General features: G+C 45.3%; 1 protein-coding gene across 2 annotated transcripts in view; it reads right to left on the reverse strand.

Annotated features, from left to right (window-relative positions):
• The window catches only part of LOC311236964 (vasculin-like), a 69,994-nt gene that overhangs the window by 47,154 nt on the left and 7,549 nt on the right, over nt 1–15,291 (reverse strand). For both annotated transcript variants that reach the window (XM_084324770.1, XM_084324771.1), the window contains exons 3-4: nt 8,913–9,032; nt 3,800–3,914 (exon numbers count right to left, since the gene is read on the reverse strand). In XM_084324770.1, coding sequence (XP_084180896.1) covers nt 3,800–3,914; nt 8,913–8,975 — 178 coding nt within the window. In that variant the 5' untranslated portion in view covers nt 8,976–9,032. The remainder of the gene's footprint in view (nt 1–3,799; nt 3,915–8,912; nt 9,033–15,291) is intronic.

A 15,291-nucleotide genomic window follows, 5' to 3' on the forward strand; every position in this document is an offset into this window, starting at 1 on the left:
GTTGGAGAGAGAGGAGAGACCATGGGGTTGGAGAGAGAGGGGAGACCATGGGGTTGGAGAGAGAGGAGAGACCATGGGGTTGGAGAGAGAGGGGAGACCATGGGGTTGGAGAGAGAGAGGAGACCATGGGGTTGGAGAGAGAGAGGAGACCATGGGGTTGGAGAGAGAGAGGAGACCATGGGGTTGGAGAGAGAGGGGAGACCATGGGGTTGGAGAGAGAGGGGAGACCATGGGGTTGGAGAGAGAGAGGAGACCATGGGGTTGGAGAGAGAGGAGAGACCATGGGGTTGGAGAGAGAGGAGAGACCATGGGGTTGGACAATACATGGCTGCCATGTTAGCCTTAATGACTACAGACCTGTGGCCTTGACAGCAGTAGCCATGAAGGTGCTGGAACGTCTAGTCCTGTCATTTCTCAAAACACTCACATCCCCCCTGATGGACCCCCTACAATTCGCCTATCGCTCAAACCGGTCTACTGACGATGCAGTCAACCTGGCACTGCACTACACCCTCCAGCACCTGGAGACCAAGAACAGTTACACACGGATACTTTTCATCGACTTCAGCAGCGCCTTCAACACCATTGACCCCCTCATACTGTTCCAAACCCTGGCCAACATGAACATTGCCCCCTCCCTCTGTTTCTGGCTGCTGGACACACTGAAGGGCCGCAACCAAGTAGTCTGCTACAAGAACCTCACCTCTCTCCCTCTGACCACCAACATCGGGGTACCACAGGGGTGTGTTCTTCTATCCCAGTGGCTTTTCTCCCTTTACACCAACAACCTCCGATCAGCATCCCCGTCAGTCAAGACGCTGAAATACGTGGACGACACCACCATCTTAGGGCTGATCTCCAACAACAAGGAGGATGACTACCGGTCAGAGGTGGAGCAACGTTGTGCAGAGAACATAATCTCATACTAAATGAAAGTAAGACAGTTGAACTAATCATTGACTTCAGGAAAAACACACCCACTAAAACACCCATGCTCATTAACAACCAACCCATCTCTGCCACAGACACATTCAAATTCCTAGGAACACACATCAACAATTAACTGAGCTGGGACCATCACACCACCTATCTACTCAAAACAGCTAATCAGAGACTATTTCACCTCAGAGACAACTCAGGAAATATAAGGTCAGGAAGAATTTAATGGTCCAATTCTACACAGCCATAATACAAAACATTCTGTCTTTATCCATCACTGCATGGTACGGCAACACACCCAAACACACACCACTGGATAGGGTCATAAAAAGGGCATCCAAAATTATCAACTGCAAACTCCCCACTCTGGACTCGTTACACAAACACCATACCATCACACGCGCAAACAAAATATCATTAGTGACCCCCCCACCGGCCTGGCCGTGTGGCAATAAAAGGAACTTGAACTTCTTCATCGTAGGCAGGTGGGTGTAGGAACCAAGTGTGTGGAGAGTGATGCAGTGATAAACTGTCCTATTGACCGCAAGCTCTGCCCTCTTTTCTCCATCCTCCAATCACAACTGTTGCTTCCCTTTTGTTTGTCTGAGAAAGCAAGGGTCCTGATTGGAGGCTTGAGAAAAGAGGCCAGGGTTTGAGGTAGGTCAACTGTCATTGTACAGTGTGTACAACGGTCACTCGTGCTGTACTACCAAATGTCTAGGGCTGTACCGAGTTCGAAGCTTCATTCATAACGTTGACGTTCGAATTCGAAATCAACATTCGAAAGAAAAAAGAAGAATTTTAGGGATGATGGCACGATACACCCCCCCCCCCCTCTTAAAAACAAAAACCTGTGTTTAACCTAGCCATCTATAAAACATCATGCTAAAACTGTGAAACAAATCCTACCCCCCTAAAATAATAAATACATAGCAATTATGCAATAGTGCTGCTGCTTTTTATTTTGTTCAAATCTTTTAGTTAATATATAAATAAGACTACAGCGATTTCATGACGACTTCCTATCCTCGCCCCCGTTTTCCGGTGCAATGCACAGAGATTTTAAAATCATTGGTAAACAAACGTAGTGCTGAAAATATATGACTGCTGTTTTGATAGGGTTATGATCTTGACTCTTGGCTACGTTTGAAAAAGAAACACAACATTGTACTTATTTGGGATAGCAGTGTCGGAGATAAAATGCCGATTTGCCAAAACTTTTCTTCTTTGAGATTAAAATAACTCCACACAGCTGACATGACTGTGGCGCTCACGTTTAGCTAACGCTAACGTTGTTGTCGTGCTACTACGGTTGAAGTGATGGCACGCTTTACGGCATGTATCGGATCGGAAAATACTTCCTGTTTTTCCGATCCCGTGAATTTGACCAGTATCGGACCGATACCGAGTATCGGAGCCATCCCTAAAAAGAATATTATAATTTTTTTTTAATCCTCTTTTTCTCCGCCTGATTTTAATTTTTTTCTCCCCATCCCAATTTAGTCGTTATGCCAATTCCCCCCCTCCCCTACCTTTTTGTAGGGCGCTGCGTTGTTGTGCGCATGTTCCTCCTACTGGTCGGAACAAGGGAACCCTGAAGTCCACCACATGCTTCCTCCGACACATGTGGAGACAGCCAGTGGCTATTTTTTTCACCTGGCAGCGAGGACTCATTGGTGAAGCGTAACGCGTGGGAGGTCACGCTGCCTTCACCATTTCCTGCCTTTCGCTGAGCAGGCGCCCAGACCTGACCTGTAGCTGTCCACAACACCAGATTACCACCCACGACTTCCCTCCCCCTAACCTAGCCAAACAAGTGAGTATGACGACCGGCCCAAGCCGCAGGGCAATGCTGACTCCGGGAGTCGAGACTGCAGCCTCTTGCATTGGTGACGAGCGCAACCTCCGCTACGCCACCCGACTGCCCTATATTATTAATTATTTTAATTATTATTATTATTAGTTTTCTTTTTTTTTTTAAATGTGTTATTCATTCTGTTTACACCAATGAGGTTTTTCTTCACAGTTGCAGATAAAGATTAGGCTACACTAATATTATAGTATTATACTATTATAGTATATGACTCATCATAAAAATTTAAATAAAACATTTATCATAAATGATGTAGCCTATCTGCATCCGCTCAGCACTCCATCAAGACGTCACCATCACCTTCGTACCAACCGTGCCCTTATTGGATTATTTATGTTGACAAAACTGATGAGTTATATTCATTAAAGAAAATTGATTTAATTTAATTTAAAAAGACTCATTTAATCAGATGAATTCACTTCACATTCAAATTTAGGATTTTGTTTGAGGATTTCATTTTTTATTATTTTTTTATGATTACGTCATAAAATATGACAACGGACATTCGAAGATTCATTCGAAAACTTCAATAGAAGCTTCGAATGTACAAATAAATTACATTCGGTACAGTCCTACAAATGTCATTTACATACTTTTATGTGACTAACGAAAGGACGCATGAAAGAACAAACAACCTGTACAAAGATATATCCCCCATGCCCTTAACCCTTTCACTGCCACACGACAGCCGGTTAACCCTTTCACTGTGACAATACAGAAGGTTAGCCCTTTACTATCACACAACCGACGGCGATGCTCCATCATTAGCATCATTAGCTCCGCATCCGCGGATCTAATGATGCTAATGATGGAGCATCGCCGTCGGTTGTGTGATAGTAAAGGGCTAACCTTCTGTCGCGTGGCAGTTAATGTGTTAAGGCGGACATAAGCATTACATACACTACTAAAGCATACATGATGTCAATCAATATGCTGCTGCTGTATGAAGTCTGCACTGGTCTGTTACTGTACGTCCTGTTACTGTACCTCCAGGGAGTCCGCTGACCGCCTCTGTACCGTCGGAGGAGTTGTGACGTCTCAGACTGACATGACCCTGGTAGTCCAGACGCTCTGAGGGACTCTGCAACGACTTGTCATAACTCTGAGAGAGAGAGAGAGAGAGAGAGAGAGAGAGAGAGACAGAGAGACAGAGAGAGACAGAGACAGAGAGAGAGACAGAGAGAGAGACAGAGACAGAGAGAGAGAGAACAAGAGAGAGAGAACAAGAGAGAGAGAGAGAGAGACAGAGAGAGAGAGAACAAGAGAGAGAGAGAACAAGAGAGAGAGACAGAAAGATGTATTTTTTATTTTTAGAAACATTTATTTACATAACCTCACTACAAGGTGTGTTTCAATAATACAATTAAATAAATACACATTATAGCTCACATCATACATGTGTTTTCGTTAGTGATGCACCGATGTGAAAATACCGATAACCGATATTAATATTGCTGTTCTGGCCGTTACCGATATTTACCGATGTCGATATCTCTGTATAGAAAACACTTTTTAATGATAAAATAAAAGAGCTATTTTCCAAAACGCATTTATTTTTTTACTTTTGTAACTTATTTTCAGAAATTATTTGAAACTATTTAAGACCAAAACATATATATACTTTTTTGTTGTTGTTGTTTTCGGCCCTATCTTGATATCGGAACGATACAGATGTGTAAAATAATTACCATATCGGCCGATATTATATCGGCGGCCGATATATCGTGCATCACTAGTTTGTCATACTAAAAAACACATTAAGTAAGTTTACAATTGAGAGATCTCACATAAAGGTTGCTAAAACACAGCTGCCCCTCTACCACACACACACAACTAAAACACAGCTGCCCCTCTACCACACACACAACTAAAACACAGCTGCCCCTCTACCACACACACAAATAAAACACAGCTGCCCCTCTACCACACAACAAACAAATAAAACACAGCTGCCCCTCTAAACACACACACAACTAAAACACAGCTGCCCCTCTACCACACACACAACAAACAACTAAAACACAGCTGCCCCTCTACCACACACACAACTAAAACACAGCTGCCCCTCTACCACACACACAACTAAAACACAGCTGCCCCTCTACCACACACACACAACTAAAACACAGCTGCCCCTCTACCACACAACAAACAACTAAAACACAGCTGCCCCTCTACCACACAACAAACAACTAAAACACAGCTGCCCCTCTACCACACACACAACTAAAACACAGCTGCCCCTCTACCACACACACAACTAAAACACAGCTGCCCCTCTACCACACAACAACTAAAACACAGCTGCCCCTCTACCACACACACAACAAACAACTAAAACACAGCTGCCCCTCTACCACACACACAACAAACAACTTATAGGAACCCAAGGAGGACAACCTACACTACCCTGGTACTTTGATTAATGTATACTCAGTAGATAGTAAATTATAACACTACCTCATGCATACTGCACCTTATGTGACACTGTGAATAATGTGAATATTCCTCAGCTAGTCAGATAGTAAATTACATTGACCATATTGATCAAATTGTTTACACTGCCTGTGTTGTCTTTTACTACCTGTATACTGTGTTGTTTTACTACCTGTACCCCTCCCCCCTCCCCCCCATGCTGCTATGATGCCTGAATTTCCCCAAGGGGATCAATAAAGGAATATCTTATCTTATCTTAAAACACAGCTGCCCCTCTACCACACAACAAACAACTAAAACACAGCTGCCCCTCTACCACACACACAACAAACAACTAAAACACAGCTGCCCCTCTACCACACAACAAACAACTAAAACACAGCTGCCCCTCTACCACACACAACAAACAACTAAAACACAGCTGCCCCTCTACCACACACACAACTAAAACACAGCTGCCCCTCTACCACACACACAACTAAAACACAGCTGCCCCTCTACCACACAACAAAAACACAGACAACAGCCTCTGACCTCATGACAGCAGAGACACTGAACCAGCAGCCTCTGACCTCATGACAGCAGAGACCCTGAACCAGCAGCCTCTGACCTCATGACAGCAGAGACACTGAACCAGCAGCATCTGACCTCATGACAGCAGAGACCCTGAACCAGCAGCCTCTGACCTCATGACAGCAGAGACACTGAACCAGGAGCCTCTGACCTCATGACAGCAGAGACACTGAACCAGCAGCCTCTGACCTCATGACAGCAGAGACACTGAACCAGCAGCATCTGACCTCATGACAGCAGAGACACTGAACCACCAGCCTCTGACCTCATGACAGCAGAGACACTAAACCAGCAGCCTCTGACCTCATGACAGCAGAGACACTGAACCAGCAGCCTCTGACCTCATGACAGCAGAGACACTGAACCAGCAGCCTCTGACCTCATGACAGCAGAGACACTGAACCACCAGCCTCTGACCTCATGACAGCAGACACACTGAACCAGCAGCCTCTGACCTCATGACAGCAGAGACACTGAACCAGCAGCCTCTGACCTCATGACAGCAGAGACACTGAACCAGCAGCCTCTGACCTCATGACAGCAGAGACACTGAACCAGCAGCCTCTGACCTCATGACAGCAGAGACCCTGAACCAGCAGCCTCTGACCTCATGACAGCAGAGACACTGAACCAGCAGCCTCTGACCTCATGACAGCAGAGACACTGAACCAGCAGCCTCTGACCTCATGACAGCAGAGACACTGAACCAGCAGCCTCTGACCTCATGACAGCAGAGACACTGAACCAGCAGCCTCTGACCTCATGACAGCAGAGACCCTGAACCAGCAGCCTCTGACCTCATGACAGCAGAGACACTGAACCAGCAGCCTCTGACCGCATGACAGCAGAGACACTGAACCAGCAGCCTCTGACCTCATGACAGCAGAGACCCTGAACCAGCAGCCTCTGACCTCATGACAGCAGAGACACTGAACCAGCAGCCTCTGACCTCATGACAGCAGAGACACTGAACCAGCAGCCTCTGACCGCATGACAGCAGAGACACTGAACCAGCAGCCTCTGACCTCATGACAGCAGAGACCCTGAACCAGCAGCCTCTGACCTCATGACAGCAGAGACACTGAACCAGCAGCCTCTGACCTCATGACAGCAGAGACACTGAACCAGCAGCCTCTGACCTCATGACAGCAGAGACACTGAACCAGCAGCCTCTGACCTCATGACAGCAGAGACCCTGAACCACCAGCCTCTGACCGCATGACAGCAGAGACACTGAACCAGCAGCCTCTGACCTCATGACAGCAGAGACACTGAACCAGCAGCCTCTGACCTCATGACAGCAGAGACCCTGAACCAGCAGCCTCTGACCTCATGACAGCAGAGACACTGAACCAGCAGCCTCTGACCTCATGACAGCAGAGACACTGAACCAGCAGCCTCTGACCTCATGACAGCAGAGACACTGAACCACCAGCCTCTGACCTCATGACAGCAGACTGAACCACCAGCCTCTGACCTCATGACAGCAGAGACACTGAACCAGCAGCCTCTGACCTCATGACAGCAGAGACACTGAACCAGCAGCCTCTGACCTCATGACAGCAGAGACACTGAACCAGCAGCCTCTTAGGGGCAGCGGTGGCCTAATGGTTAGAGAAGCGGGTTTGTTACCGGAAGGTTGCTGGTTCGATCCCCCGGACTGGCAGGAAGAAATCTGGTCTGGGGAAGTGAATTATCTCTCCTATCCCCTTAACACCAACCGCTGAAGTGTCCATGAGCAAGGCACTTAACTAGAGCCATATGGAATCCGCGATCACGGAATCGCGGAATTGACCAATAAAAATGGAATCAACTATAAAAATATATATATATTTAATTTCTTTTTTTTTTAACTTTTTTTGTTGTTGTGGGACTTTGTTCAACTTTGTCAGTGCTGTAAAGTTTAAACCTTTTTAAATCTTAGACAAACAAAACACTTTGCTTTCATGAAATATTGTAAGCCGTCATTTGAGGCTTTATAAAAGCAGCACAATGAACACAAATCTGTCAGTGCAGAGTCCGACCTCATCTTAAATAACAAACAGCATTGCTTGTTGTAGTTAACAAAGAGAGGCAAAGTTGATTTAGCAAAAATATATATATATATATATATTTTTTTTTTTTTAATAATCGAATTTTATTTTCATATTCGAATCCCATGCCCATCGAACGAAGCTTCGAAGTATTTAAGACAGCCCTATTAAATGGACTGTTATATCTTATTAAATTGTGGACATTTATTCATTCCCACTTATTAGACACTATTTCTGATGGTAAAATGAGCGTACAAAGCAAAATACATAATTCTGAAATATTAAAAAATTATGGAATTTGGAAAAAAATCAAACGGATTTCATATGGCTCTACACTTAACCCCCAACTGCTCCAGTGGAGTTGCTCAGTGGCCAACGGTGGCAGACTGTGGTTGTACTGGGCAGCTCCCAGGTGTGAATGGAACTGTGTGAATGTGAAGCAGGGCGTTCCTGAAAAAGAGCATCTGTGCTCAGAGAACCTACCCTGGGTTAATAAATTTTTTCCCCTTCTTTTAAACACCAGCCTGTCTGACCTCATGACAGCAGACCCTGAACTTAATTGCCTGAAGGAGGCCATTTCCACCCTACATTGTGTGCGCTTTGAGTGTCTAGAAAAGCGCTATAAAAATGTGTCTGCAATCTCTGATCATCTGATCAACAGAGGCATAGTTTGTTTTTTCAGTCATAGGCCTTGATATCATGAAATCATAACATACATTGGGTTGTTATTATTATTGTCATAATTAGTTCTGCTGTTCTTGTTTAATCTGAATGATAATAATGGAAGAAAACAAAGATTTGTAATTCGGGTCCACATTTCTGGACGGCTTAGATTGTGTTTGGGGACGGTTCCAGGATGAGGGTGAAAAGGGTTAGTTAGGATCCCTGTATATGTCATGTCCTACACACCTTGGCTGATGAGGTTAGTTAGGATCCCTGTATCATGTCTTACACACCTTGGCTGATGAGGTTAGTTGGGATCCCTGTATATGTCGTGTCCTACACACCTTGGCTGATGAGGTTAGTTAGGATCCCTGTATATGTTGTGTCTTACACACCTTGGCTGATGAGGGTTCAGTGGGGAAACTAAGCCAGGCTGGAGTGAAGTCATGCCGCGCCATTTAGGTTAGATGCTCCAGTCAGACAAGATCCACCTCAACACCTCATCACTACAGCCCCTGAGGGAGAGAGAGAGGGGGGGGGGACACATAAAGAGAGGGAGAGATAGGGAGGGGGGAAAGAGAAAGAGACAGATAAAGAGAGGGGGAGAGAGGGGGGGGGAGAGAGAAAGAGACAGGGGAGAAAAAGAGGGGGAGAGAAAGAAATGAGAGGACAGAGGGGGAGAAAGAAAGACAGATGAGGAGAGAGAAAGAGAAAAAGGAGAGAGAAAGACAGACATTAATAGACAAATAAAAGTGTAAAATGTTGTTTCTGAGATTATCAAGAGTCAAAATTATAGATAAATATAAAACAAATTTATTATTATTTTGCATGTGTAAAAAATATATATATTTATATACTTTTTTCTTAAAAAATAAAAAGCGTGTTCAACATTAGTTTGTGTGTGTGTGTCAGGTGCACTCACTGTAGTTGGCCCATGATACAAACCTTTTTTTATATATTTTTTTTACATGCAAAAAGTGACACCACGATTTCACGCAGTTATCGATAAATCGATAAGTGGTCTCGGCCTTAGTGAACAGTATTGATCTCGCTCAAGCCCTGCTCTCTTTTCTTGATCCTCCAATCACAACTCTGTTCATCAGAGGGGAAGCAACCGTTGTGATTAGAGGATCAAGACGTTAGTGTTGAACTTGTTAGTGGATGAATCAAGTCATCTTGAGACGGGCCAACCGGAACACTGTCGCGCCACAGACTGAGGGGTTCGGTGGAAGTTGAGCTGATGCAAGACCGTGCAACACATCCTCAGCAGCAGAGTGCGGCCTGGACCGAGACCGTGCAACACATCCTCAGCAGCAGAGATTTGGGGCCACATTCATCATATGGGGTCCTAGATGTGATTAGTATGTGACCCCTGACCCTAGGGATGCCCCTATCGATCGGCCAGCGATCGGTATCGGCCGATATTCAGTATAAATAGGAGATGGGGAATTCCGATAATGCTTTCTAGTCGCCGATTGTGAAAACCGTTCGATGACTAGCAAGAAAAACATGATCCAATTATTTTTTTTTTTATCTTTTCCCCCCTTCTTTTTCCGTTTTTCTCCCCTCCCAATGTTAGTCATTATGCCAATTCCCAATCCCCTTCCTGGTCGTTGCGCACTCTTACCCCCTATCGTTGGTCCGGGAGAGTGGAGACTATCACATGCCTATTGGCACATGACTATTGGCATCCACAGCCTGGCCCCCCCCTACCTGACTGATCTCCTTCTTCCCTACCGCCCCACCCGTTCCCTCCGGTCCTCCTCCACTGCCTCCCTCACTGTCCCGACATCCAAGCTTAAAGGATAACTCCACTATTTTGGGAAATTAGCTTATTTAACATCTTCCCTGGAGTTAGACAAGAAGATGCATACCTTTTTTGTCTCTGTGCGTGCATTTTAGCTTTGGGAATAGATGCTCCGTTAGCATAGCTTAGCTTCATCACTGGAAGTGAGGCAGGACAGTAGCCTTACAATGTCAGACCTTGCAATCAAAAGTTAGGGGCGCACTGAAATTATGGCAAGGGTTATTAGCCCCCTAACTTTTGATTGCAAAGTCTGACATTGACCCCCTTTTCAGGAGTTGACCTAGAGCCCACCAAGGTCATGCATATCAAGTTTGGTCAATGTCAGACCTTGCAATACACTGTAAGGCACTGTAAGGCTACTGTCCTGCCTCACTTCCAGTGATGAAGCTAAGCTATGCTAACGGAGCATCTATTCCCAAAGCTAAAATGCACGCACAGAGACAAAAAAGGTATGCATCTTCTTGTCTAACTCCAGGGAAGATGTTAAATAAGCTAATTTCCCAAAATAGTGGAGTTATCCTTTAAAAACTTCGGAGATCGGGCCTTCTCTCGTACTGCACCCCGACTCTGGAACTCCCTCCCCCAGTCCATCAGAGACTCCCCTACACTCTCCACCTTCAAAGCTCGCCTCAAAACCCACCTGTTCTCCCTTACCTTCAACCCCCCCCCACCCTTAAACCCCCCCTCCCCTCCAACCTGATTGATGTCTGTCTCCAGTCTTTTTTGTGCTATCAGGCTGTCTCCCCTGTTCCCCCCATGGTCTCATGTTCCTTTTGTTTTTGTTTCTTTGTTGTTTTTGTTTTTGTTTCTTTACTTTTGTTTCTTTGTTTGTACTCCTGCTCCCGACTACTGTCAGCGACTTCGGGTTATTGAGAAGCGCTATATAAATTAAATTAATTATTATTATTATTTATGCTTCCTCCGACACATGTGTAGCCAGCCCACCACTTCTTTTCACCTGGCAGCGCGGACTCTCACCGAGAGTGTAACGTGTGGAAGGTCACACTACCTCTCTTAGATCATTCCCTCGCTGTGCAGGCGCCCTGACCGAACTGTAGGAGTCGCTGTCCACAACGACCCAGACCCACCCACCGGCTTCCCTCCCGCTGACTCTGCCAATCGAGCCAGTATGACGGCCAGCCAAGCCGGAAGCAACGCTGACAGCTGGATTTGATACCAGTGTCTCTTGCGTTGGTGACAAGCGCATTGTCCGCTGCGCCACCCAGCCGCCTACCATGATCCAATTATCAGCGGAGTTGGAATCTCGCTGTCTTCTCTCCTACAGCAAGTTGTTGACACACAGGCACACACACGCTGCTGCAGTGCACACATTGCCCCTCCCCCTCACAGACCTGTCTTTGTCAACAAATCCTCTCATTTGCTCCAAAGATGGCAACAGTGCAATAGCCTCCGCAACTTGTCGTGGCGGCTCCTCTTTCAACATCACTGAAGCATGATGACACATGATGGCCCAGTAAACTATTCACTTTAGTTTAATACATTGTCTAACGTTATCTAGCTGGCTAGGTAGCTACTAGGGATGGGTACCGAATTCGGTACTTTTGAGGTACCGGACCGAAACACGTCGGTACTACAGAGTATCGATTCAAGTGAGAAACCAAAAAAAAATAAAATAAATAGAAAAAAAATATTTTTTATAAAAAAAAAAATTCTTTTTTTTTCCATGTCAACGTTCACACGCACAATATATGCTTACCTAGGATTTGATTATCGGTATCGATTCACAGGTACCGGTATCGGTTCAAATGTGAAAGGTACCCATCCCTACTAGCTACTGATATCAACGTCTGATAACATCATTGGCATTCGTTTTTGCAGCTGTTGGCTAGCATTGGCTAACTAGCTATCGTTCTTCCGTTGGCTAACGTTAGCTACCTAGCTACTGTAGAAAAAAACTTTATTAAGGATAGCCAGCTAGCTGCCTGGCAGTTCGTGGTGCAGTAGCTGGCTAGATAGCTGGCTAACGTTGGCCAATATAGCTGTAACTGAACGCCAATGATGCTAGCCTTATGAGTTTCAGTTCATAGGAAAATACTTTGACTATAATGGTCAGAAGTAAATTAACTTAGATGCTGTTATGCTTAACACCCAGTACTATTCACTTTACTTAATTCCTAAAATTAGATTAGATAATTTAGTCCGGAGTCCGGACTTTGAGAATGCCTGTTAGACCTACAGTATAATACTATACTGCTATAAAAAAAAACGATCGGTATCGGCAGTGTATCGGCCGATATGGCTCATAAACGATCTGTGGCAAAAAACGTGATCGGGGCATCCCTAGGCCTAACAAAATTAATAGTTGGTTTCAGGTTGCCGACCGACCCTGCCGATTTAGGTGCGACCCAATATATTTTATGAGTTTAAAAAAAAAATTATATTAAAAAAAAAAATAAAAATCAGATTTTTTTTTTTTTTTTTGAATGAAGTTTCATAGAAATCTTAGTCAAACATTTAGTATTATGGATATTAAACATGCTGGCAGAGTACATGCATCCATGTTGTTGTGAACATTTTAATTAAATAAAGAAATTCCCTATCCATAGTCGCCGTGGGAAAGAATAAAATAAAAAAATAAAATAAAATAAATTCCCTACCTACCCATGGCCAAACTGACAACCAACCTGAAACCAACTATTAATTTTGTTAGGCCCTACCTGACCCCCATGTGAGCGCAGTGTGAATGATGATCAGATCAGAATTCATGCGGTTTCATTACAACATCACTGCATTCACACTGCAAGCCACACTGCTCAATTCTCATGTATTGCTCAGATCAGATTTATTTTGTTTGACCGTCAGTGTTCACATTATATTTTGTTAAATTTGGGCAATATTAGATTCAAGTGTGAATTAATCTACACACTCTTGTGGTGCTTGAAGGCAGGGCACGAAATTAGAGCCCGCCACCCGCCAATGGCAGGCATATTTTAGGTTTGGCGAGTGACACAGAGGTCTGCCCGCCACCTGGCGTGTAGTTCATATCGATACTCTTATTTTGAAAATCCTGTGCGGGTCTCGTTTCCGCCCCAAGCGCAGCTCCAGTCATAATATCGATGGCTCCGGCAGTTAGCAACATTCGGTTCATATGGTACTCTTATTTTGAAAAAACCCGTGGCAACGAGTCATATCCGCCCCAGTCCGTGCTTCTGCTCGTATCAACACAGAGGCAGTCTGCTCTAGTCTAGTGTGGACCTCCGTGAGCTAACTTTACTGTTTAAACAATGACCCAGTCAACTATTCACTTTTAGTTTAATACATAAGGCATTGTGTAACGGTATCTAGAAGAGAGCTGGGATCCGTAACAGGCTGAGATACAGACGCCACCGAACGCCATTGCCCAGTATATTGCTAGCCAATGTACAATCAATTGACAATAAACTGGATGATATCCGAGCAAGGATTCAATACCAAAGAGACGTTAGGGACTGCAACGTTCTCTGCTTCACCGAAACGTGGCTCACGCCGGAGGTTCCAGATCACGCGATTCAACCAGCGGATCATTTCTTTATCCATAGGAAGGATCGGACACAATCAGAGTCCGGTAAACAACGTGGTGGAGGTATTGCCTTCATGTTTAACAAAAATTGGAGTGATCCAACGAATGTGAAGGAATTATCCAATCACTGCTCCCCAGAACTGGAATATATAACCATCAAGTGTCGTCCTTTCTTCCTCCCGAGGGAGTTAACGGCGATCATCCTGGTCGGAGTGTATATTCCACCGCAAGCCAACAACAACGCCGCGCTCTCCAGACTCCACGACGAGGTAAACAATATACAAGCGACGAACGTTAACGCCGCCATTTTAGTACTGGGAGATTTCAATAGCGCCAATCTGAGAAAGGTATTGCCTGATTTCTACCAGCATGTGACTTGCAACACCAGAGGCGGTAACATCCTAGATCACTGTTACACGCAATTTAAAGGTGGCTACAAGGCTCATTCTGATAGTGGCTTTGGCAAGTCAGATCACGCATCCATTTTCCTTACACCAAAGTACAGACAAAGAATTAAAAGTACTCCCGTAGTCTCGCGAGAGGTGCAGAAATGGGATGTGACGTCAGAGGATACACTAGTGTCAGTGTTTCACAACACAGACTGGATTGTATTCCGCGACACAGATAACATTAATGCCTACACGGAGACAGTGCTGGACTATGTCTGTACTAGGGTGAAAGAAACAATCCCCACTACCAAAATGAAAGTTTACCCAAATCAAAAACCCTGGGTAGACAAATCCGTCCGTGAAGCTCTGAGAGAGCGCACCAAAGCATACAATGACGGCCTAGTGGCAGGCAACATGAACGACCACAAGGTGGCGCAACACAACGTAAGGAGGACAGTGACAGAGGCCAAACGACGCTACAGGGATAAAATTGAACTCCAGTTTGAACAAGCTGACTCTAGAGCTATGTGGCAGGGGCTCAAAACGATGACAGACTACAAAGGCGCCTCCCTCAAACTGAACAGTGACATCTCCTTAGCAAACGACCTCAATACCTTCTATGCGAGGTTTGATGCTGGTAATAACAACACCAGCTCACAAGCCTCGGCAATGGGGGGGGGGGGGGTCGGCTGCTGATGGAGGCGCAGTGTTCAGGGTAACAGAGCATGAGGTGAGGCGGACCTTTAAAAAAGTGAATATCAGGAAGGCAGCAGGTCCGGACGGCATCCCCGGCCGCGTCCTAAAAGTCTGTGCCGACCAACTGGCCCCAGTATTCACTGACATATTTAACCTGTCCTTAGAACAGGCTGTCATCCCCACCTGCCTGAAGAAGTCCACTATTATCCCTGTACCCAAAAAATCCAAGCCTGCTTGCCTCAACGACTACCGCCCTGTAGCTCTCACCTCCATAGCCATGAAGTGCTTTGAGAAGCTAGTAAAGGGCTACATCTGCTCCTCCCTCCCCATCAACATGGACCCCCTGCAATTTGCATACCGCC

This window comes from Notolepis coatsorum, assembly GCF_963971535.1.
Source record: "Notolepis coatsorum genome assembly, chromosome: 11".
Lineage (NCBI taxonomy): Eukaryota > Metazoa > Chordata > Actinopteri > Aulopiformes > Paralepididae > Notolepis > Notolepis coatsorum.